The sequence below is a fragment of the Helianthus annuus genome, chromosome 8, assembly GCF_002127325.2.
Source record: "Helianthus annuus cultivar XRQ/B chromosome 8, HanXRQr2.0-SUNRISE, whole genome shotgun sequence".
Taxonomy (NCBI): Eukaryota; Viridiplantae; Streptophyta; class Magnoliopsida; order Asterales; family Asteraceae; genus Helianthus; species Helianthus annuus.
The window spans coordinates 6,747,735-6,773,043 of record NC_035440.2 but is presented as its reverse complement, the minus strand read 5'-3'; the positions used below and the strand labels follow the sequence as shown (position 1 = coordinate 6,773,043).

At 35.9% G+C, this 25,309-nt stretch overlaps 4 protein-coding genes and 1 long non-coding RNA gene across 5 annotated transcripts; 4 read left to right on the top strand and 1 right to left on the bottom strand.

Annotated features, from left to right (window-relative positions):
• The first annotated feature begins 1,340 nt into the window (after positions 1-1,340).
• LOC110870782 (miraculin-like) lies at positions 1,341-2,077 on the top strand. The gene has a single exon (XM_022119928.2). It carries the CDS (start codon positions 1,375-1,377, stop codon positions 1,972-1,974), a length of 600 nt encoding a protein of 199 aa, XP_021975620.1. The 5' UTR covers positions 1,341-1,374; the 3' UTR covers positions 1,975-2,077.
• A 2,492-nt stretch (positions 2,078-4,569) lies between these two features.
• Positions 4,570-5,273, top strand: LOC110869479 (miraculin-like). Its single transcript, XM_022118731.2, has one exon. It carries the CDS (start codon positions 4,570-4,572, stop codon positions 5,155-5,157), a length of 588 nt encoding a protein of 195 aa, XP_021974423.1. The 3' UTR covers positions 5,158-5,273.
• A 3,839-nt stretch (positions 5,274-9,112) lies between these two features.
• On the top strand, positions 9,113-10,027 carry LOC110869480 (uncharacterized mitochondrial protein AtMg00810-like). Its single transcript, XM_022118732.1, has one exon. The coding sequence runs from the start codon at positions 9,113-9,115 to the stop codon at positions 10,025-10,027; it is 915 nt and encodes a 304-aa protein (XP_021974424.1).
• A 5,195-nt stretch (positions 10,028-15,222) lies between these two features.
• Positions 15,223-15,901, top strand: LOC110869481 (miraculin). Its single transcript, XM_022118733.2, has one exon. It carries the CDS (start codon positions 15,223-15,225, stop codon positions 15,805-15,807), a length of 585 nt encoding a protein of 194 aa, XP_021974425.1. The 3' UTR covers positions 15,808-15,901.
• Positions 15,902-22,498: 6,597 nt separating this feature from the next.
• LOC110870783 lies at positions 22,499-25,029 on the bottom strand. The gene is made up of 6 exons (XR_002553232.2): positions 24,813-25,029; positions 24,146-24,257; positions 23,902-24,032; positions 23,253-23,437; positions 22,985-23,147; positions 22,499-22,817 (listed from the first exon to the last, which is right to left on the bottom strand). It is a non-coding gene; the product is annotated as an uncharacterized LOC110870783 (long non-coding RNA).
• Positions 25,030-25,309: the final 280 nt, after the last annotated feature.

Sequence of the window (25,309 nt, the reverse complement as noted above, 5' to 3'; positions counted from 1 at the left end):
GCCCCGGAATGGAATGAGATGGAATAGAAAAAAAGGGAAGCGCTCTCGGGTAGGTTTTTTGGGAGGGATAAGCTTGTGAAGAAGGAAGCTTATCCCCGCCCCGACTGTCAGCTGCTGGCTCTCTCCATCTCTCCTAAACTTCCCCCGGGTTTCGGTCCGAGCTGTATGAGGCAGAAACTCGTCCCATGTACGGTTCGGGGGCCGAGCCCCATCCCAGCAGTAAGGGTGCGGCTTAGGTTAACTAACACAAAGAATCAAAGTAAAAGTTGGGAGTGGCAGCGGCCAAAATTGATTAGGTGGGGGTGATAAAATCCATTTCCCCTTTTATTTATAAACATACTTTTAAATAAAAGGATAATGTATAATAAGTGAAATACCCTCATGTGCCTTGCACATGACCCGACTTAACTATTAAACTTAACTGGGTTAGTGCCAAAGGACCTAAGGTGTAACATGTTTTCCAAATAAAGAATTATGACTGTAATTATTGAAGTTAAAGACTATTCATTGCAATCCGCTACAAACGTAAAGGACAAAAAGTGTAATTTACCCTATTCTCTAACAATCAATATATTTAAGTTTTGTATTTTTCTAGCCTGTCAAATTAAAGAACTTAACGAAAACAAAATATTGATCATATATATAGGTTTACAAATCGACCCGATAACACACCAAAACCGGTTTCCAAACCAGCCCAACCCGTAGGTTTGTATACAAGTTCGCACTTCCGAGAATCAAACCGGTTTAATACCCGGCCCGATTGGAGAAAACCGGTTTTTCCCCAAAACCGGTTTATAACCCAACCCAAACCAATTTGATAGGTTCGATTATTTTTCCTCCTAAACCGGTTTATAATTGAACCAGTTTGGACGAAACGGGTTTATAACCCATTAACCGGTTTGTACATCTTTCAAATGTCCTAACGGCTAAACAGCTTTCAATATTCAAATTTCAAATTCCAGTGGGCTTCTTATTGGGCTAGAGCTTTAAATTTCTGGACTATCAAACTTAAAAACTTGGGCTAGACTTTTAAGCTAAAAGTTTTTCATGGGCTCTTTTAAACAAAAAATACTATTTTTTTTTCCACTCAATTCAATTAAGGTGAAAATACTACTGGCTAGTTGTGCTGAATATATCTTATAGATCCTATGCCACTTGATATTTGTAGGGCCTGGTTACATTATTACAAGTCAAAAACAATATCCAAATTCATCAGTTTAATTTTGTGTCTAAAAACTATCCATATCCAAATCCAAACCAACATGTTTTTTTTTTTTTTTTTTAATAATCTTAAACTAGCATACTTCCTACCATCTATAAATATGTAGCAATTCAAGCTTAATTAATCTACATCATTCACTAATACTTTCAAAAATGAAAACAATCATCTTATTCTCACTTGCACTCTTCTTCACCGCAAATGCGGCTCATGTTCCTGCTCCGGTGCTAGATTTTGATGGACAATACCTCCACACAGGGGCCAAATACTACGTTATGCCAGCGGCTCTAGACGGTGAAAATGGCGGACTCCTTTCCGTTAAATTTAACAGGAAGCCTTGTCCAGCTGGCGTTGAACAATCTCGAAGCGACGAGACTGGCCTCCCGGTGACTTTCACTTCGGTCAACCCCAAGAAAGGCGTGATCCGTCTTTCCACAGATGTTAACATAAAGTTTTTAGCTTCCACTGGTTGTGACGACGAGTCAACCGTATGGAAGGTGAAATATGATAAAGCCTTGAAGCAATATGCTGTGATGGTGGGAGGTGTTGAGGGAAACCCGGGACCCGAAACATTGGAAAACTGGTTTAAGATTGAGAAAACTAAAGACGGTTATAAGTTAGTTTTCTGCCCGAGTGTGTGCAGCTACTGTAAGGTTATGTGCAAGGATATTGGAATAGTTGACGACGAAGATGGTTCGCAACGTTTGGTACTCAACAATGATCCTGCGTCTTTCGTCTTCTGGAAAACTAACTAGTTCCATTCCACCAGTCCATTATTCCATGGATGCTCGAATAAATAACATATGTAACCAGCAATCTTAATTGTTGTTTTATCTATGTTTGAATAAATTAAGTTGTTTATGGTTGCAAAACTTGCATGGATTGATGTGTGTGTATAGAGAAAATGGTTCGGTTACATGAATTAAATAACCTAAAATTTATTAAAACGACAAGCTGTATAATACTTCAAAGACATTTTGATGATCATAATATATATACAAAGCCTTCTTAGTTCTTACATACATTTATCAGAATGGAAATCTAACATTAGGGTGTGCAAAAAACCGAATTAACCGATAAAACCGAACCGAAAAACCGAACCAAATAAAAAATTGGTGGGTCGGTTAATGGTTTTTTTGAAAACCGAAAGTAGCAGGTCGGTTATGGTTATCAATGTTTCCATAACCACCATAACCGAACCGAACCGAACCGAACCGACATGTAATAAAACTTTGTAGGATTTAGGACTTTTCACCAGTTTTTTAATATTTAATGTTTTTGATTAATTTTTTTTCGTATTTATTGATTATTTGATATCGTTTTGCGGTTTGGTTGGATGTTTATTTGGATTTATGGAATATATCATATCACTTTATTTGAATATTTGGTAATAATCGGTATTAATATTATAGATTGTATGTATTTTTTAATACTATGTAATATACTAATATATACAAATATGCAATAACAATTTATTGCATGTTAAAAAAATTAAGCTATTTTTAGCTAGGTTAAATACACGGTTAACCACCACAACTGACCCGCTATAACCATCAAAACCGATTAACCATAACCGCCATAACTGATCGGTTATGGTTACGGTTATCATTAACTGATATCACGGTTATGGTTATGGTTTTAGGCTAAAACCGACCCAAACCGACCCATGCGCACCCCTATCTAACATGGAACAATCATATAGTTACCATTTATCATCTGAATTTCAAGAAAACAAATAATACAAATAAATTTTTCATTTTTTAAATAAACAGACAAAAATCCATATCAATTAAAGCAGAAACCACACCGTTAAACAAAAATCAATCCATAAAGATATTAAAAACTATTAAAAGAAAAAAAACATACAGTGATAATCCATTTTGAACAAGAGGAATAAGCCTAACACATCCATATTGAACAGTCAATTCCTTATTGTCAAATGTATACCTATTCCTAACACATCCATATTGAACAGTCAATTCCTTATTGTCAAATGTATACCTATAAATTATCACTAGCTAAATTCAAAGTATATTTCAATTTGATATGTAACTAGGTTTTGAGTTCGGTTTTTTTCTATTGTTTTCTTTTTAGAGTAAAATGTCTAATTCATCCATGAGTTTTGTTCATTTTTGTATGATTTTCTTTAAAAGTTTGTTTTTGTTTTTTCATCTAAATTTAAAAGGTTTGAAATCTTATTATTTGCATCCATTTTATTAACTTTATCCAATTTTTTAACGTTAAGTCCGGCTTGTTTTCGTCCTTTTAGACATTTTTGAGATGATTAAAGGGTTTTGATGGGGAGAAAGTCAATAGGATGGATCTTTATTTCTAATAGTGTATATTATAATAAAAAAATAGAATTAAGCCTCCTGTGTTGCACACGCAGGAGGGGGGGGGGCGTATTAATGTCACACCACCATCAACGATATCAGTATCGGAAAAAAACTCGTATTAAAAAAGAAATAAAAAAAGGGAAAAATAAAACCCGAACGAAAAGTAGACAAAACAACGTTGAACCACGTACTCAAAAAGTAAAACATATAAAATAATAACTAAGTCGATCTAGACCCGCGCGTTGCGATGGGAATGTTAAACGGGGAAAAATAAGGATAAAAACATTGGGTCACATACGCACGCTACGATACGTTAACTTGCAAATTTTAGAACGAAACATAATACGAAAAATTTGTAAAAAGATAAAACGTACATAAGATCAAAGTTGAAATTGCAAAAGTGATTAGGTTAAATTGTAAAAGACGTAAAAGTATGGAGTTAAAAGTTAAAAAATAAAGGTAAGTTAAACTTGGAGATGGAAGTCTTCTTTCGTTTCTTGACAGTGAACGAAAAAAAATAAAAAAATAAAAGTACCAATAACTAAGATTGCTCGGGGTTAGATAAAAAGAAAAAAAAAACAAAAAGTAGGTACAAGCCCACTATACACAAACAACTTACAAATTAATAATATATAAATTCACGAATAAAAATATTTAGTATAAAGCAATCAAAGTATAGAAAGAATATTAACATACTTGAATAGTGAACATAATCCATATCTTAGATAATAAATTTACAAACACACCTTTTAAAATATAGAAGATACTACACAATATATTCAAAGTTACATTTTCTCCAGCTGCAAGAAGAAAGCCAGCATGTTGTAGTTGATTATTTATATTTTAGTGGTTAAAAACATCAATTACAAGTCAAAAACAATATCCAAATTCACCAGTATCTAAACCTAGCAAAACTATAAACCAACAACATGTTGTTATTAAATCAAAAACTAGCAAACTTCCTACCATGTATAAATAGCCATTAATCTACATCATTCACCAACACTTTTCAAAATGAAAACAATCATCTTATTCTCACTTGCACTCGTATTCGCAGCCAATGCAGCTCCCGCTCCTGCTCCAGTGCTCGATGTTCATGGAAAATACCTCCGAACCGGGGCCATATACTACGTTATGCCAGTGTTTTCGGACTATGAACATGGCGGACTTTTTCCAGTGAACTACACATCTGCCGTTGCACAACGCCGAGACTACCATCAAGGCCTACCGTTGACTTTCAGCCCGGTCAACCCCAAGAAAGGCGTGATCCGTCTTTCCACAGATGTTAACATAAAGTTTTTAGAAACCACCGGATGGGACATCGAGTCAAACGTATGGAAGGTGAAATATGATAAAGCCTTGAAGCAATATGCTGTGATGGTGGGGGGTGTTGAGGGAAACCCGGGACCAGAAACAGTGGATAACTGGTTTAAGATTGAGAAAACTAATAACGGGTATAAGTTCGTTTTTTGCCCGAGTGTTTGCAGCTACTGTAAGGTTATGTGCAAGGATGTTGGAACCGTTCTAGACAAAGATGGTTGGCTACGTTTGGTACTAAGCGATGATCCTATGTCTTTCCTCTTCTGGACTCTGGATTACTAACTAGTTTCACCAATCTTATTTATTCCAAACGCGCTCCAATAATTTAGTTATGTAATTCGCAACCTTAATTTGTTTTATGTATGAAACAATATGCAATAAAAGTTCTTGACAGTTGCTTAATATTTTTCCTGTTGACAAATAATAGATATCCTTAAATACCACAAAGCACAGTGAGAGGTTTTTAAATGACCAGTAGAAGTAGAATACTACACCACTGGAGGGTTCAAACCAGTAGAATTTTTTTTGTAACAATAAGAATAGAAGAAATTTCAACCAATAAGAATGCTTCATTTAATTTTTATATTTATATAAATAATTTTGATACTTTTATTTATATAAATAACTTTAACTCAACTCCATTTTCGCTAGAACCCGTTTTGACCCAAACTTATTTTGCTCATAACCAATATTGACCAAACCCATTATGGCGCGTCATCTGAACCCGTACGACCCACCCACATGTTTTGGTTTACACCAGAACTTATCATCATGGCATTCATCATTTCTTTCAAGGTACGATTTTTCCGTTCCGCTATGCCATTTGATTGAGGGGAGTAAGGAGCCGTGAGTTCGTGGATGATTCCACTTTTTGCACATACGTCAATAAAAGGTGAAACATATTCACCTCCTCGATCGCTCCTTACGATTTTGATTTTCCGATTTAGTTGATTCTCAATTTCGGCTTTGAACAAGATAAACTTGTCAACAGCCTCGTCCTTACTCTTAAGTAAGTACACATAGCAAAACCTTGTACTATCATCAATAAACGTGATGAAGTACTTGTTCCCACCACGAGTAGGAATTGCTTTTAGATCACACACATCAGTGTGGATCATCTCGAGGGGTTCGGTGATTCGTTCAACCTTTTTGAATGACGATTTTGTTTGTTTTGCTTTTACGCAAGTTTCACATTTATTAATTGAGTCGATATCGAATGTTGGTATGCAATCAAGTTTGATTAAAAGACGAATGGAATTATAATTTACGTGACCTAGTCTACCATGCCAAAGATTAGAAGACTCAATCAAGTAAGTAGAACTAGTAGCGTTTTCTTTCATTGCATTCACGACAATTACATTGAGTTTAAACATTCTATTTAGGGCATAGCCCTTACCAACATACACACCATTTTTGGTCAACACGACCTTATCCGACTCAATCACCATTTTGAACCCAAACTTGTTCAATTGCCACCCCGGAACAAGGTTCTTACGAATTTCTGGAACATACAACACATTGGACAATGTGAGCTCTTTTCCAGACGTCATCTTCAAGACCACGTTACCCTCGCCTTTAATTTCTGCCGTGGCAGAATTTCCCATGAAAACCTTTTCTCCATTTGTCACCTCCTTGAAGGTGTTGAAAAGGCTTTTGTCAAAGCACACATGTCGGGTAGCCCCCGTATCGACCCACCAATCCTTGTTATTTTGCCCAACTATATTCACTTCCGTGACCAAAATCGAGAGGTCCGTGACCATGGCAACAAGCTTATCGACTTCATCTACCATGTTCACTTGTTGAGCATTTTCCTTCTTCTTGGGAAGCTTGCATTCGCTAGCCTTGTGGCCTTGTTTTTGAAAATTATAACAAGTTCCTTGGAACTTCTTTTTCCCAACTCCTCCTTTAGGACCAAGGTTGGAGCGTTTCCCATGACCTTTCTTTCCACCTTTTTCCACTGTTTTTTCCCTTTGAAGATTGGCCATGTTCAACAAGATTGGCCTTCACTGTTTCAGGACCATCAATCTGTTTCAAAGCCAATTTGTTATCTTCTTCAATACGAAGACGAACAACGAGATCTTCAATGGTCATCTCCTTTCGCTTATGCTTGAGATAGTTCTTGAAATCAACCTAACTTGGTGGCAGTTTTTCAATCATTGCCGCAACTTGGAATGTCTCGCCGAGGACCATTCCTTCCGCATGAATATCATGAAGAATAACTTGCAATTCTTAGACTTGGCTCATGACAGTTTTAGCATCTATCATTTTAAAGTCCAAGAACTTAGCCACCACGAATTTCTTAGTGCCCGCATCTTCTGTTTTGTATTTGCGATAAAGTCTTGGCTTTGCAATACACATTATACAATGTGTCCACCAAACCATTCAAGATAAAGTTGCGGCACAGGAAATCCGAATGATTCCAAGCATGCATCGCGCTCATAGTTTGAGCATCCATTTCCCCTTCATCAACATGGGGTTTAGGTTCAGTTAAGAACCTTGCCAGATTCAGCGTGGTCAGATAAAAGAACATCTTTTGCTGCCACTGTTTGAAATTCACACCATTGAATTTCTCTGGTTTTTCAGCATGCGAAACTGCATTAGGTAGCGGTGCAACCAGACCGGTAGTGACAGAAACAGCGGAAGTCATGACCGCAGAAACAGCACTGGTCATGACAGCAGAAGCAACAGCGTCATCGGCTGGGATTCCATTCTGAAACGAAAAGAATGCAGGAAAAAATCAGTAATATAATCTGTTTAAGTTTGTTATAAAACCTGTATCAAAGAATTGAACAGAAACTGGACAGAATGTAATAAAATTGATGAAACAGTAAACGAGTGAACCGGGCTTGTGTTAGACACAATTTCCTTAAACAGATTCGTCGTCTGTTCCCAGGGCACGCCGGTTCTAAGCAGCACCGCGCACTGCCGGACTTGAGCACTTGCCTGAAACGAAAAGAAGCTGTGTTGCAGAAACTGAGATTGAGAGAGAAGCTATTGAGGTGTGTTTAAACAGGTCATCTGCATTGGGTTTTATAGGCATAGATCATAACTGATTCTGGCCTCATCATTGCAGAGAATTAAAGCTAGTCGGTTTCAAAACTTATGCCTCATCATTGCAGAGAATTAACTCACATAATGGCTCAGCGGTTTTGAAACTGAATAATATAATGATTCTCATTAAAACTGAAAATCATTTCAGTTAAAGACCCATTAAGACCAACCGTTTTAAAGACTAATTAATAAAAAATAATTAGTCACTCTCGAGTGCAAAAACTGTCTCCCGCGAGCCCGGGTTTTCGGAGCTGCATTCGTGTCCGCAGGACGTGCGGGCATACGCGAGATCAACTAAATCCGGTTCCATTTTTTGCACCCCCCTGTGCGCGCGCGGGTAGGACTTGTGGTAAAACATGTCATAAGACTTCAAAGGCTTCATTAAGGTTTCACCTTATAAATAGCCTATCTTTTTGTTCCCACACCGATGTGGGACAAGGTAAATTACCAACTTGAGACTTTCATTCACACTAAACTTCCAACAGATGCTTTGTGGGATTTCTTGACCCGGCGGTCCATGGTAAGAACACCCCAGTGCGACCATGGGGTAACCTTCTTGGGCTCATGGCCATACCGGCGTTAACATAAGCAGTTGTGGGGCACGAAGGACACCCATTTAGGGACTTCCCATCGTAACCACTAGATAATAACGCCTATCATCATCCCTGGCAATATCATCGGGACTCAATCGAACATGAAGAAATACCCCTTCGATATAGGGTACCTTTAAAAGTGCACAAAATGATGGACAATACCTTTACCTTTGTGTTATTAAAAGATGCCCTTTTAACTTCAAGATCAATACCAACGGATGCCATGCAATGCTTTCCTAGTACAAGCTTCTTTGTTAAAAAGAACAGAAGAATATTACATAAACAAGAAACATGATAATTATATTATCAGTTAGTGCCATAGAAGTGCATACATTTATGTGGTACAAACTTCAAAAGGATGAACCAGCTTTATTACAAGTACTGTTCTATATATGTATCTAGTTAATGAGATTTTTGGGACAGTGTCAACACGGATGCGAACCTTTCAATCAAACCAGCTCCCTTCAACACGTTCTTGTAGTCGGCTTCACTTGCCCATGATGGCATCTACAATATTTCAACATCAGACATTATAAACTCACATATCAACTGGTTCGAGTGAGGAGGGAATCCTAGAGTTTAAAAAGAAAATGATGGGAATATTCGATATGAGCGATCTGTGTTATTTGACATATTATCTGGGAATTGAGGTTGATCAAACCAAAGACGGAATATTGTTGACACAAGCTGGTTATGCACAAAAGATACTTGAAGTTGCTGGTATGGCCGAGTGCAATAGTACTTTGTTTCCTATGCAACCAAAGATCAAATTGAACAAAGATGAAGGCGACAAGCCATACGATGCTACAACATATAGAAGAATAATAGGAAGCATCCGATACTTGATCTACACCCGGCCTGATTTGAGTTATTCGGTGGGAGTAGTAAGTAAGTATATGCAAAATCCCATAGTGTCTCATTACAATACAGTCAAACAGATTTTAAGGTACATCAAAGGTACCATTAACTTCGGCTTAAAGTATTGCAGGGGAGGCAATGGTGAAGTACTGGGTTACAGTGACAATAGTAATGGCAATGGTTTAGATGATGGAAGAGGAGCAACAGGGTTAGCATTTTACTACTCAGGTAACCTGGTGACTTGGGCCTCACAGAAACAAAGAACAGTTGCTCTTAGCTTGTGTGAAGATGAGTTTATGGCTGCAGCTGCAGCCGTGTGTCAAGCATTGTGGCTGCGAAATTTGATTGCAGATTTGTTAGGGAAAGAGGCTCAAATGGTGACATTGTTGGTGGATAATGAAGCTGCGATCTCCTTGATGAAAAACCCCGTGTTCCATGGAAGAAGTAAACACATAGACACAAGGTACCATTTCATCCGCGAGTGTGTTGAAAGAAGTCAGATTTGTGTGAAACATGTTAGTGGAAGTTTGCAAAAAGCTGACATACTAACCAAGTCTTTGGGAAAGCTGAAGTTATGTGAAATGAGGAGGCTAATTGGAGTGCATGAAGCACAAGTACAAGCCAACATTACAGGGGAGAGTGTTGGATAATGTCGACTGATGATGATGAGCTGGCAGCCTTGACTGAATCATTGAGCTGGCTGCAGTGGAAAACTTCAATAAAAATGTGCAGAATTGATTAATAAAGAGCCGTTGCTTTCTGTTCCTGGAAAAGTGGAAGACTAAGTTAAATAGCCGTTTGTTTTCTTTATTATAAATAGCATATGCAGTAGGTTGTTTTATTTATTCACTAGTCGAAATTTCTCTTTTATCATTTGTAAAGCAGTGATGTAAGCTTTTCATTTCAAGCATTCAAAAATATTACATAAATAAGAAACATGATAACTGTATTATCAGTTAGTGCCATAGAAGTGCATACATTTATGTGGTACAAACTCCAAAAGGATGGACCAGCTTTTTTACAAGTATTGATTTATATATGGTATCTAGTTAATGAGATTATTGGGACAGTGTCAACACCGATGATGCGAACCTTTCCATCAAACCAGCTCCCTTTTGGTAGTACCATTACTAGATGTGTCAATGTTAATATATTATCTACCAATGGCGGACCCAGGAATTTTTTCATGGGGGTGCGGACAATTTTTAAAAATTTTAGGCCCCAAGGTATATAAGTAAAAAATCGGTTCGTATCGGGTCGGGTCGGGTCATATAAAACAAAAGAACATCGAACTAAATTTATATAATCATCAAAAATATGTCAAACCATGTTACAAACATAATTAAAACATCACCCTACGGGTTTTCATTTTTTGAAATCTATCCAAAACATGGCTCCATAACATATTACATAATATATCAACTATTCAAGCCCTAGAAATCATAATGTAAATAACCCTAAAAATCATCTAAACAACATATACACCATAAAAAGAAAAAGCCAAACATTCTTCACTAACAAATATAACCCACCAGATCTACTATGTGGTGTATGCAGCTATAAAAAAAAGGCAAAATATCATCACTAACAAAATATAACCCACCATATAACATAATGAAAAACAAAACGAAGCACATGTCTACTGTCATGGTTAGTATGCGGCTAATATCAACAAAAAAATCAACCAAAATTCATCAAAAATAACAAAGAAATTTACCCGTGTTCGATCGGCGGTGGTATGGTGGCTGATTACGGTGGTATAGAGAGAGCGGGAGAGAATATGTAAGGGTTTTGGGCTTGTTTATTTTATTTGGTTTGAAATATTATTGATTTGTTGAGTTTGTTTATTGGGCTAAGACTTAGTAGTGGGCTAGTTAAAGGTATTGATTATTTGAGTTTAGTTATTTAGGTATTAAAAGTTATATAATTTAGGTAGTATTTAAAAAAAATAAGAGTTTACTAAAAAAATTAAAATATAAATTGATAACACTTTTTACCTAAGGGTTGCAGACGGAAAATTGCAAGAGGTACGGACGGAAAATTCCAAGGGGTGCGGACGGGATTTTCGACGGAACTTAGCACTAAATTTTTTTTCCCAGGGGTGCACCCGCCCATCTTGCCTTTCTCTTACGTCCGCCCCTGCAATCAATATATTTAGGTTTTGTATTTTCCTAACTGTCAAATTAAAGAACTTAACGAAAAGAAAAAATATTTATCACATATATAGGTTTACAAACCGACCGATAACACACCAAAACCGGTTTCCAAACTGACCCAACCCGTAGGTTCGTATACAAGTTCGCACTTTGGAGAATCAAACCAGTTTAAGACCCGACCCGATTGGGAAAAAAACCGGTTTCCCCCAAACAGGTTTATAACCCAACCCAAACCAATTTGATAGGTTCGATTATTTTTCCTCCTAAACTGGTTTATAATTGAATCGGTTTGGACCAAACCGGTTTATAACCCATTAACCGGTTTGTACACCTAAGTCCCGGCTAAACAACTTTCAAATTTTAAGTTCCAGTGGGCTTTTTATTGGGCTAGAGCTTTAAATTTCTGGACTATCAAACTTAGAACTTGGGCTAGACTTTTAAGCTAAAAGTTTTTCATGGGTTGAACCTTTTAACAAAAAAATACTTTTTTTTCACTCAATTAAGGTTGACAAAAAAATACTACTGGCTAGTTGTGCTGAATATATATATTATATATCCTATGCCACTTGATATTTGTAGAGCCAGGTTACATTATTACAAGTCAAAAACAATATCCAAATTCATTAGTTTAATTTTGTGTCTAAAACTATCCATATCCAAATCCAAACCAACATGTTTTTTATAATCTTAAACCATCATACTTCCTACCATCTATAAATATGTAGCAATTCAAGCTTAATTAATCTACATCATTCACTAATACTTTCAAAAAGAGTTAATTACACAAATAAGTCTTGTGCTTTATACCTAATTTCGTCTTTTAAGTACTAACTTTTTTTTAATAGGTTTAGATTTTATAGTTTCAATTTTGTAATAACTTTGGGTACTAAAACCAAAATTTGTTAATTAATGACTAAAATACCCTTGCATTTTTTAAGTTTATCAATGTAACACGTTTGGGTACTAACACCTAATTTTATTTAAGTTTAAATCAATTTTACAAAATCTATTTATTTTTTTTATTTTCATCTTTTTATTATATCTCTTAATTCACATAAAATCTATTTATTTATTTATTTTCATATTTTTATTAAATTTCTTATTTAACAAAAAATCTACTTGTTACACCAGTATTTTTTTTAAATAAAATCTACTAGCTATATGGTTTTATGTAAATTAAATTTCTTACTCTTTTTAAATAATGTAAACCTTACTCGTTTTCAATTTGGATAGATATGATTGATAATAATAAATATCTTTCATGTAAAAAAAATTAAGCGTTTTTTTAACTCGTTTTTTGTTCATTTACATTTTACTATTTTAAAAAGATATTTAATTTACATAAAATTATATAGCTAGGTATTTTAGATAAAACTAAAAAAAACTAAGCCTTTTTTAAACTCGTTTTTTTTTTTGTAAAAAAAGATATTTAATTTACATTAAACTATATAGCTAGTAGATTTTACTGGTGTAACTAGCAGATTTTATGCAAATTAAATATCTTTCTAAAATAGTAAAATGTAAATCAACAAAAAATCGAGTTAAAGAAAAGGCTTAAGTTTTGTTACATGAAAGATATTTATTATTATCAATCATATCTATCCAAAAGTGAAAACGAGTAACGTTTACATTATTTAAAACGAGTAAGAAATTTAATTTACATAAAACTATATAGCTAGTAGATTTTATTTAAAAATCTATTTAAAAAAAATACTAGTGTGACAAGTAGATTTTATGTTAAATAAGAAATTTAATAAAAATATGAAAATAAAAAAATAAATAGATTTTATGTTAATTAAGAGATACAATAAAAAGATGAAAAAAAAAAAAAATAAATAGATTTTGTAAAATTGAATTAAACTTGAATAAAATTAGGTGTTAGTACCCAAATGTGTTACATTGATAAACTTAAAAAATGCAAGGGTATTTTAGTCATTATTTAACAAATTTTGGTCTTAGTACCCAAAGGTGTTACAAAATTGAAACTATAAACCTAAACCTGTTAAAAAAAAGTTAGTAACCAAAGGCGAAACTAGGTATAAACCACAAGACCTATTTGTGTAATTAACTCCTTTCAAAAATGAAAACAATCATCTTATTCTCACTTGCACTCATCTTCACCGCAAATGCGGCTCATGTTCCTGCTCCGGTGCTCGATTTTGATGGACAATATCTTCATACAGGGGCCAAATAATACGTTATGCCAGCGGCTCTAGACTGTGAAAATGGCGGACTCCTTTCCGTTAAATTTAACAGGAAGCCTTGTCCAGCTGGCGTTGAACAATCTCGAAGAAGATGGTTCGCAACGTTTGGTACTCAACAATGGTCCTGCGTCTTTCGTCTTCTGGAAAACTAACTAGTTCCATTCAACCAGTCCATTATTCCATGGATGCTCGAATAAATAGCATATGTAATAAGCAATCTTAATTGTTGTTTTATCTATGTTTGAATAAAGTTGTTTATGGTTGTAAAACTTGCATGGGTTGATGTGTGTATGTAGAGAAAATGGTTCGGTTACATGAATCACATAACCTAAAATTTATTAAAATGACAATATATGTGTGTGCGTTCGGGGAAAAAGTGAAAGTGCACTGATTTTAACGTTATTTTATTAATTTCTTGAAAATAACATTAAAAGAGGGAGATGGTTAATCATGCATCATGTGGTGGCGTGGATAGCCGAAAGACAAGGGAGTACATGCACTAATCGGCTTTTGTCTTAATTGCTAAGTGTTATGTGCCTTATGTCCAAGGCTTGATGCAAAACTACTATCGAGCCGAGGGTCTCACTGGAAGCAGCCTCTCTATTCCTATGGGGTAGCGGTAAAGCTGTCTACATCTTACCCTCCTCAGACCTTACGTTAGCTTTGCTATTGGTGTGATTTACTGAGTATGATGATGATGAATAAGAAGAAGTTGTATAATACTTCAAAGACATTTTGATGATCATAATATATACAAAGCCTTGTTACATACATTTATCAATCATATAGTTACCATTTATCATCTGAATTTCAAGAAAACAAATAATACAAATAAAATTTTCATTTTTTAAATAAACAGACAAAAATCCATATCAACTAAAGCAGAAACCACACCGTTAAAACAAAAGGTAAAAACAATCAATCCAGAAATATATTAAAAACTAAAAAAAGAAAAAAAAAACTTCGAGTGATAATCCATTTGATAATCCATTTTAAACAACAGGAATAAGCCTAACACATCCATATTGAACAGTCAATTCCTTATTGTCAAATGTATACCTATAAATAAATTATCACTAGCTAAATTCAAAGTATATTTCAATTTGATATGTAATTCACGAATAAAAATATTTAGTATAACTATGACATAGAAAGCAATCAAAGTATAGAAAGAATATTAACATACTTGAGTAGTCAACACAATCCATATCTTAGATAATAAATTTACAAATACACCTTTTTAAAATATAGAAGATACTGCCCAATATATTCAAAGTTACCTTTTCTCCAGCTGCAAGAAGAAAGCCAGCATGTTGTAGTTAATTACTTATATTTTAGTTGTCAAAAACAATATCCAAATTCACCAGTATCTAAAACTACCAAAACTCTAAACCAACAACATGTTGTTATTAAATCAAAAACTAGCAAACTTCCTACCATGTATAAATAGCCATTAATCTACATCATTCATCAACACTTTTCAAAATGAAAACAATCATCTTACTCTCACTTGCACTCGTATTCGCAGCCAATGCAGCTCCCGCTCCTGCTCCAGTGCTTGATGTTCATGGAAAATACCTCCGAACCGGGGCCATATACTACATTATGCCAGTGTTTTCGGACTATGAACATGGCGGACTTTTTCCAGTGAACTACACATCTGCCGTTGCACAACGTCGAGACTACCATCAAGGCCTACCGTTGATTTTCAGCCCGGTCAACCCCAAGAAAGGCGTGATCCGTCTTTCCACAGATGTTAACGTAAAGTTTTCAGATACCACGGGATGGGACATCGAGTCAAACGTATGGAAGGTGAAATATGATAAAGCCTTGAAGCAATATGCTGTGATGGTGGGGGGTGTTGAGGGAAACCCGGGACCAGAAACATTGGATAACTGGTTTAAGATTGAGAAAACTAATAACGGGTATAAGTTCGTTTTTTGCCCGAGTGTTTGCAGCTACTGTAAGGTTATGTGCAAGGATGTTGGAACCGTTATAGACAAAGGTGGTTGGCGACGTTTGGTACTCAGCGGTGATCCTATGTCTTTCGTCTTCTGGAGTACTTACTAGTTCCACCAGTCATCTTATTCCATCGGCGCTCGAATAATTTAATTATGTAACTCGCAACCTTAATTTGTTTTATGTATGAAATTAATATGCAATAAAAGTTCTTGACAGTTGCTTAATTTTTTTCCTGTTGATAAATAATAGATCCTTAAATACCACAAAGCACAAATGAGAGGTTTTTAAATGACAAGTAGAAGTAGAATGGGTTCAAACGAGAAGAAATTTTTTGTAACAATAAAAAAGATGAAATTTAAACCAATAAGAATGCTTATTTTACTTCATTTAATTTTTGTATTTATATAAATAATTTTGATACTTTTATTATATAAATAATTTTAACTCAACTCCATTTTCGCTAGAACCCGTTTTGACCTAAACTTATTTTGCTCATAACCAATATTGACCAAACCCATTATGGCACGTCATCTGAACCCGTACGACCCGCCCAATTTGCCATGCTTAAGTTAAAGGAGGTGTTGAGGGTAGTTTAGTAGTTTAGTTCCATCAAGTTCTTTTGTTTGGATATGGATATGATGTCTTTGTTGTAGTTGACTATTTACAGCATCCATTTAAAAGTAAAACACAATATCCAAGTTTGACTTTCTGTCAAAAACTATCAAAACTCCAAACCAACAACATGATCATTTTACACTTCCGACTTCCCACCATCTATATAATAATACCTTTCAATCTTCTTACTTGGGTTCTTTGCCACCATTTTTGCCGGGAACATTAAAGGCATTGATCATAGTCTCATAGATGAAACCAGTATGGGTTAGGTGGTGACAACATTCAAGGAAGATGTAGGAGTTTGCACCCCTGGTCCGATTAGCCTGCTTCATTGGAGCGGAAAAGGTAAACCGTGGTTGAGACTAGACTCGAGGAAACCTTGCACGGTCGGTCACTTGCGGGCCCCATATGATCTTTACCGCTCGTCAAAACATAAATTGGAAGCTAGAGTGACAAAATCTGGGTCAGTAAAAAGATGTATCATTGTTTGATTAAAAATTGCAATAACCGAAGCCAAATGAACAAAAAAGTGTATGAATCTTTCCAATGAAATAAAACAGAAACGCAAAATGCATGGGAATGTATCCACAAGTGAAAACATCATGTTTAATCTATTGGAGGAGCCCTGTCCCACATCGAAAGAATAAGACCTTCCGGTTGTATTAATAAGATCTTGGGTTACTCCCTCTATCACCAATTGGTTTTAGAGTGGAACCCGGGAGGGTATTGGAGGAGCCCTGTCCCACATCGAAAGAATAAGACCTTCCGGTTGTATTAATAAGATCTTGGGTTACTCCCTCTAGTTAAGTTAGTTATAGTTATCACGTATCTAGAGTAGAATGTAGAAAACATTACATAGTGAAGATATTTTTAATGCTAATGCAGATTCGCACATTTTTTTTCTTAACTTAGTTACCTAAAAATTCTATATGGTGATCAACATAAACATTGAGACCTAGACAACCAAAGTTAAATTTCTCATGAACATAACTGAATTTTAAATGAATGGTAAACCATGAAAGGGTTCAGGACTTTAGATCTTCTCAAGCAACACTAGTGCGCAAATCCGAGGTGTGTTTTTGGTACAAGAGTAGGAGCCCGTTGGACTTGAGGAGGTAGATGCTTTGTGGGATTTCTTGACCCGGCGGTCCATGGTAAGAACACCCCAGTGCTACATGGGGTAACCTTCTTGGGCTCATGGCCATATCGGCGTTAACATAAGCAGTTGTGGGGCACGAAGGACATCCATTTAGGGACTTCCCATCGGAACCACTAGATAATAATGTTGGTACACTTTATGTGGACGCGACTCGACTCGGTTCGACTTGGTTCGGTTCGACACGGTTAGGTTCGGCTCAAGCCCGACGTCACGACATTCCTCCGTTGTGCGCCCCAGAGATCGACACGCGAAGCACGGAGAGCCGCGACCTCCGACACATCACCATGACATCATCATCATCATGATGTCATGATGATGTCACATGTTGACTAATCCTTATAATCTGCATGTTGAGAATTCATGTACGTATATATGTGCATGGTTGTTTGGGCCTTAACTCACTTGGGCCAATCAACTTCTTTGGATGCAACCAAAACTTACTTGGGCCATTTGTTTGTTATGGTAAGAAACAAGAAGAATCGTAAGAGGAAAGAATCTGTTTCATTACCAAGCTAATCTCCACAACTCAGTTACAACCGTATATAACGACTAACAGACTAACCCTAACTACTAACTATACAGCCCTTATAGAATTCCATTATTACAAAATACCCCCTAAAGTTTATTGACCAATTACAACACATAACAAAACTCCCCCCAATAAGATTCTTGACCTCAAGAATCCACATTAAAATCTGGAAATCTCAACATGAACTCATCAGCATCTTCCCAAGTTGAATCATGAACTGGCAGGTCTTTCCATTGAACTAAGAACTTGACAACCGGTTTGTGACCTTGCTTAGCTAACTTCCTGTCTAAAATAGACAATGGCTGTGATACTGGTTCCACCACAGCAGGTAAGACTATTGGCTGATCAGGAGGACCAAATGCCTTTTTCAGCAAAGAAACATGAAATGTAGGATGAATTTGGGATCCTGCAGGAAGTTCTAGTGTGTGCGCTGCTCCTCCTATCTTTTTCAACACACGAAAAGGTCCAAAATACTTTTGTGACAACTTCGAATACTTATGCAATCTTAAAGACGTTTGAACATAAGGCTGCAGCTTCAAATAGACCCAATCACCCACCTCAAAACTCCTTTCACTTCTCTTTTGATCTGTAAACTGATTCATTCTATTCCTTGCCCTTTCCAAAGATTGTTTTAAGACCATCAACATTTCTTCTCTACTTTGGAACCAACTGTCTAATTCTGCAACAGTAGTTGTACATGGTGTATACGGCAACTGAATCGGAGGATTAATACCATAAAGAGCTTTGAATGAGGACATTCCAATTGCCGAATGCCAGGTAGTATTGTACCACCATTGAGCTAATGGCAGCCAATTCATCCACGTTGCAGGTTCTGTCATAACCATACATCGTAGATAAGTTTCTAAACACCGATTTAATACTTCAGTTTGGCCATCCGACTGTGGATGATATGCAGTTGATAGAGCTTGCTCTACTCCTTGCAATTTCAAAAATTCTCTCCAGAAGTTACTCAGAAAAATAGGGTCTCAGTCAGAAACTATTGGTTGTGGGCAACCATGAAGCTTGAACACATTATCCAATACCACTTGAGCTGCATGAACATCTGTGAATGGATGCTTCAAAGGAATAAAGTGGCCAAATTTTGTAAACCGATCCACCATAACTAAAATAGTATCCATGCCCTTTGACTTAGGTAGCCCACTAATGAAATCCATAGAGACATCACTAAAGATGGATTGAGGTGCAGGTAATGGATTCAATAGACCCGGTGTGGCAATAGCTTCATATTTAGCCTTTAAGCAGATATCACAAGTCTTGATCATCTTCTTAATGTCTTTGTATGCACCCTTCCAATAAAACCAATCCCTGAATCGTTGCAATGTAGCTTGTACACCCGAATGACCACCTACTGTTGAAGCATGACATAATAACAATATCTCATGTCTCAATTCATCATTTTTACCAATCCAAAGCTTATTCTTCCTTGTCAACAATACTCCATCCCATTTCATGTGTTTCACTACTTTCCCTTGTAACGACGAATGAATCACTTGCTGAGCAATAACATCAGTCTCCCAATGAGTCTTGATCTTGTTAAGTAATAGTGGCTCATAAGAAGAGACTGCCATTTGGAATAATGTAGAGCCTTGTACTCTTGACAGTGCATCAGCTGCATTGTTCTCGACTCCTTTTTTATACACAATATCGTAATCATATCCCATCAGCTTACTCAGCCAAGTATGTTGAAGTGGTGTTGTAATCTTTTGCTCCAAAGTTTGACTGCCAACAGTATTGCAAGCAGTTCCTTTTCATATACAGACAATGCACATTGTCTTGAAGATAATGCCTTGCTAACAAATGCAATAGGATGTCGACCCTGCATTAATACAGCTCCCAACCCTTTAGAACTGGCATCCGTTACAATAATGAACTCGTGAGTCCAATCAGGTAAGGCCAAAACTGGAGCTTGTATCAAGGCTGACTTCAGTGTCTCAAAAGCCTGCTGTGCCTCACTAGACCACTGAAAAGCATATTTTTGTAATAGGTTTGTAAGGGGTTTAGCAATAGTACCGTAAGAGGAGATGAACCGTCTGTAATAGCCAGTTAAGCCCAAAAATCCCCTAAGCTACTTGACTGTTGTAGGAACAGGCCAATTCTTGACAGCTTCTATTTTTGTTGGGTCCGTTGATACACCATCTTTAGAGATCACATGCCCCAAATATTCCACTTTTTCTCCAGCAAAACAGCATTTAGACCTTTTTGCATACAATTGATTCTCTCTAAACAGCTGCAATACCTCTTTTAAATCAATAAGATGCTGGTCCACATCTCTGCTATACACCAGCACATCATCAAAGAATATCAGCATGGATTTCCTTAATAATTTTTGAAATACTGAATTCATTAATCCTTGGAAGGTTGCCGGAGCATTAGTTAGCCTAAAAGGTAATACCAAAAATTCGAATAACCCCTGATGGGTCCTAAAAGTTGTTTTGTGGATGTCATCTTCATACATCCGCACTTGATGGTAACCAGACCTTAAGTCCAACTTAGAATACACTGTTGCTCCCCCTAACTCTTCTAAAAGTTCTTCAATTAGAGGTATAGGAAACCTGTTTTTAACTGTATGATCATTTAACCTCCTGTAATCGATACAAAGTCTCCATGAACCATCCTTCTTTTTTACTAAAACCACAGGAGATGCAAAGGAACTCACACTGCGTCTGATGATTCCCATGTCTAACATTTCTTGAACCATTTTCTCAATAATGGTCTTCTGTCCCATAGGATATCTATAAGCTCGCTGATTAATGGTCACATTCTCATCAATGAGCTTGATTCTGTGATCACAACTCCTGTTGGGTGGTAATGAAGTTGGTTCTCGAAAAACATCTTCATATTCCTTTAATAATGCTTGAATCTCATCATTGTTTTTGCCTTCATCAACCTTGATCTGATGTTGGAATGCACCACCTACCACTTTTTGTAAACTGAAAAGTTCCATCTTAGCCATTGAATCTCTTTTACTCATTAAGCTGGACAACTTTTCAACTGAACACAGTGACACTTCCCCTTTAGTTATACCCCTCAGTTCAATACCCTTGGAATCCACTTTGAATTGCATAGATAATTTCTTAAAGTTCCACACAATATCATCCAAAGACTGCAACCACTGTATTCTCAATACCATATCGTAATTATCCAATGGCAATAGTAAAACATTAGTTTTAAACCATACCCCTTGCATAAGCCATTGAAAATCATGACACAGTTTATTACATTCTAATTCCTTTCCATTAGCCACTAATACCTTCATTAGAGGGACTTCTTTGGTTAAACAGTTCAATTTACATGCTAATTGAGAATTAACAAAGTTATGTGTTGAACCAGAATCAAAATCAATGAGTATGTGAATGTGTCTTGTATCTATTGTCCCAACTACCCTCATTGTGTAAAAAGTGCTGACCCCAGTTATAGCATGTACCGAGATATGAGGGTCAATTTCACTCTCTTGTACCAACATCTGATCACAGTCTTCCTCCATCTCTTCATCATCATGTATTTCCAGCACATACAAGTGTTTGAACTTACAATTATGCATAGGAGAGTATTTTTCACTGCACCAGAAACATTCACCCTTAGCTCTCTTTTCTTCAGCCACTTTTGCAGGTACTTTTTTAACACTTTTCTGATTTTTGTTGTTTGTAGGGGTAGGTAATAAAGCTAGGGTATTAATTGGATTTCCTATTCCCCTAGGTGTTGATGAAGAACCACTGTAATAAGTGGAGCTGTTATTACCCACTGGTTTCTTGAATTCTTTTTCCTTTTCTTTGGTACCAAACAAAGTTGAATAAACAACAGTTTGTTGTTTAGCCATGGATATGGCATCCCTCATAGTTTTAGGCTTAAAGATTTTAAACAAACAACGTATTTCTGGTTTAAGACCCCCCACATAAAGGCTTGCAGCATATTCATCATGTAGTTTGACTCTATTTAACAATGAATCAAACTCTTTAGTGTAGTCAGATAACTACTAGAAAACATGGTTTTTGTCATGTAAGTTTTGGTTACAAAATGGTAGCAATTTCCTTGTTGTCACCAATTTGTCACCGAAAATACGGTGACAAAAACACCCGTGTCAATTACCCTAATGCCACCAAATAGCCACCATTTTTATATTTTGCTACCTTATTTTTACCACCACAAAATTGGTCACAATTATTTGCCACCGCTTCATGTTTGCTACGCTCCGCCTTGTTTGCCACCGAGTTGTGACGTGTTTTCATACCATTTAGCTACTGATATTGCCACCATTTAGCCATCGGAGCCACCAATATTGCCACCATTTAGCCACCGATATTGCCACCATTTAGCCACCATTTTTTTACACAATTTGCAACCATTTGCTACCGTTTATTACTGGAATATTGGTTTGGTTTGGAATATTGGTTTTTAATTCATATTTTTTTTCTCCATGCTATTTTCATCAAAATTACATATCAATAAAACTACAAAATAATATAAAAAAGTCTAATAAAATCCAAAAATCCAAAAATTATATACAACATATCGTTTTCAAAAGCATATAATAAATACCAACTAAAACATAAAATAACTAAAATCATCCTAATAAGATAAACATCTAAACATTCAATACCAAGTGTTTATAGCATATCTTCGAACTGAAGCTGTTAACATAGCTTTAATTTGTGACATCCTATCAAGCACAACATCTTTATCCACCTTATCTTTTTCTTTTTCAGCCAACAACCCCGCAATAATTCCATTGAACCTTTATTTTTCTTCATCTTTTTCCTTAACGAGCTCCTTGATAACTAAGTTCAACTTTTCAATCTACAAAACAACCAATGAATAGAATCAAGAAATCAGAATTAACGAAAAGTAATAATGGGTCAAGTTGGCTGCAAAGAAAACAAAATACAATTGTGAGCTACAATTCAAGTGCTAGAAACTAAATAGCATGTTCCAGTTTGTTTACATATTAAAAGGATTAAAAATACCTTAGGGTCTTCTCTGCTATGTACACAAGGGTCACTAACATTACATAACCCGTGCACTTATCTTTTATTCTTGCCCTCATCTTGTGACCACAAGTCAGTCAAATTTTGGATGTTTATTACGTTCTTTCCCATACTTCTCCACAAGAAACCCTTCATATTTAACCTAATGAGATAAACACATAATTATATTATACAAATTTCATTGTAATAAACTTCATGTTTTTTATTTTGAAATACTTTGTTCAGATTTACTAATCAATTGACTTACCCAAGTCTCATCTGCCCTAGCATCAACCCATACAAGATTTTCTTCTTGAGTGTTCCCTTCCGAATCAACGTCCAAAAGTAGTGACTGCTACAACTTAGATCTTTATCCAATGGTCGACTTCGTTTCTTGCAGTGTGATTGCTTCCACGCTTCATGAGCCGATAATTCACGCCCAAGTTTCTTAGCCTACAAATGTAGAATTTGGAAGTTAATAAAAATGATAATATTGACATGATACGGACCAATAAAATATGAAAGCATCATAAATCAAAAAGAATTAGTTGAGCCCAAAATTCCACCCAGTAGAATTATGAAGTTGGTGCTGCACAGTAAACAATATCAAATTGAAGCATAGTCATTTTAAGGTTCATTGGGACATTTGTAATGTTCAGAAGTAACCCATCGCCATCAGCTTCATGTTCTTCCATTATATTGTTTATTAATGATTAACAAAATCTCCTTAGCTCATAAAAAAAGCCTAGAAACATATATAAACTACAAACACAAATCTACACAAAGAGTGATGTGACATCAACTTTGCCTATCAAAAAAACAATCTGCCATTAATTTCACATGAACTTGTAGGAATATGTTCCCTTGTACATATCACTCTTTTAAAATGGAAAAAGTTAAGTAAAAAGAATGCTTACTTTCAGAATCTTGACCCGCAGCCTCCAAATAATAAGGAGATGAAACCCAAACTTTTGCAATCACCCCATCATATTAATTTACTGAAATCTTCTTTTTGTTTGAGATTAACATCAGGGAATTCTTTGATTTCCTGCAATCAGAAATATATCGCTCTAATAACCGACCAAAAGAGCTTTTTTTTTTTCTAATGCAGTCATGGTTTTTAGAAAGAAAAAAAAAAAATAGAATCAAAACTTGACTTACAGGATATATTTCATACTTCTCTTCTTTTGCATGATGAACGTATTTCTTACCACATCCCTTTTGTCCATACGCCATCTGAACATACCGTGGCACCAAATGCAACTTCAATCACCTGCGGTATGAAAAATACACAACGTCATGAACATTCATACGCTAAGTAATTAATAACCCAAGTACGAAACAACGTCATGAACATTCATACGCTAAGTAATTAATAATCAAAGTATGATGAAATCAACAAACATGAAATGAACATTCACAAGCCCTATAGCTATATAATGGCAAATTCTACTCTGAAAGTAAGCATTCTTTTTACTTAACTGTTTCCATTTTAAAAGACTGATATGTAAGCTGTATTGTGTAAATTAATATTACAATAAAGTATACGGTAAAATTCTATTATAGACGAATCAATTCGTTTCTATGGCTTCAAAAGGAGTAGAATTTCAATATCCCCTTTCAGTTTATACACAAATATTCAACTGTTAATAAAACCTAATATACAAAGAAAATCAACATATAGACAAATTAAAAGTCAATTGTATATTTGATAGGCAATCGGAAGTCAATATCTTACACCATCTCTTCAACCCACACATCAATTTCTACCATAAACGACTAAATCAAAAATTCCCATCAATTTGGAGAAAAAGGGGGAAATACTTACCAATAAAGTGTGAGTGCGCCGCTCTCATCATCTCCGGATGAGCCGCCAGAGGGAACCGCCTGCCAGTGCCGGAGCCGACATCTTCAACAACAGAATACCGTGGGAGGATAGAGAGGGGGAGGAAAGGAAGGGTTCTCGTGGAAGGATAAAGAATTAGGGTTTTTATTTCTGCAAAAGCCTATGGCTTGACGTAGGGGAGCGAGAAGGAGGGATTAAAATTTTGGTAGGGGAGTTATTTGGTTGGAACCCTAATTAACTAGTTTAATACCCGTCCGTTGGACGGGTTACGCTAAGGTAACAAACAAAGACAATGTATATTCATGGTTTTTCGGTTTACTTCTCCTTTTCCTCGTTTCCATCTCCTATTTGAAAATAGTACAACAATCGAACTTTTTTTTTAATTTTAAAACCAGTGAAACATATTTTGCAAAAACATTATCCAAACACTACAGAAATGACATATTAAATTTTAAGAAGCCAAAAACTTAAAAGCAGGT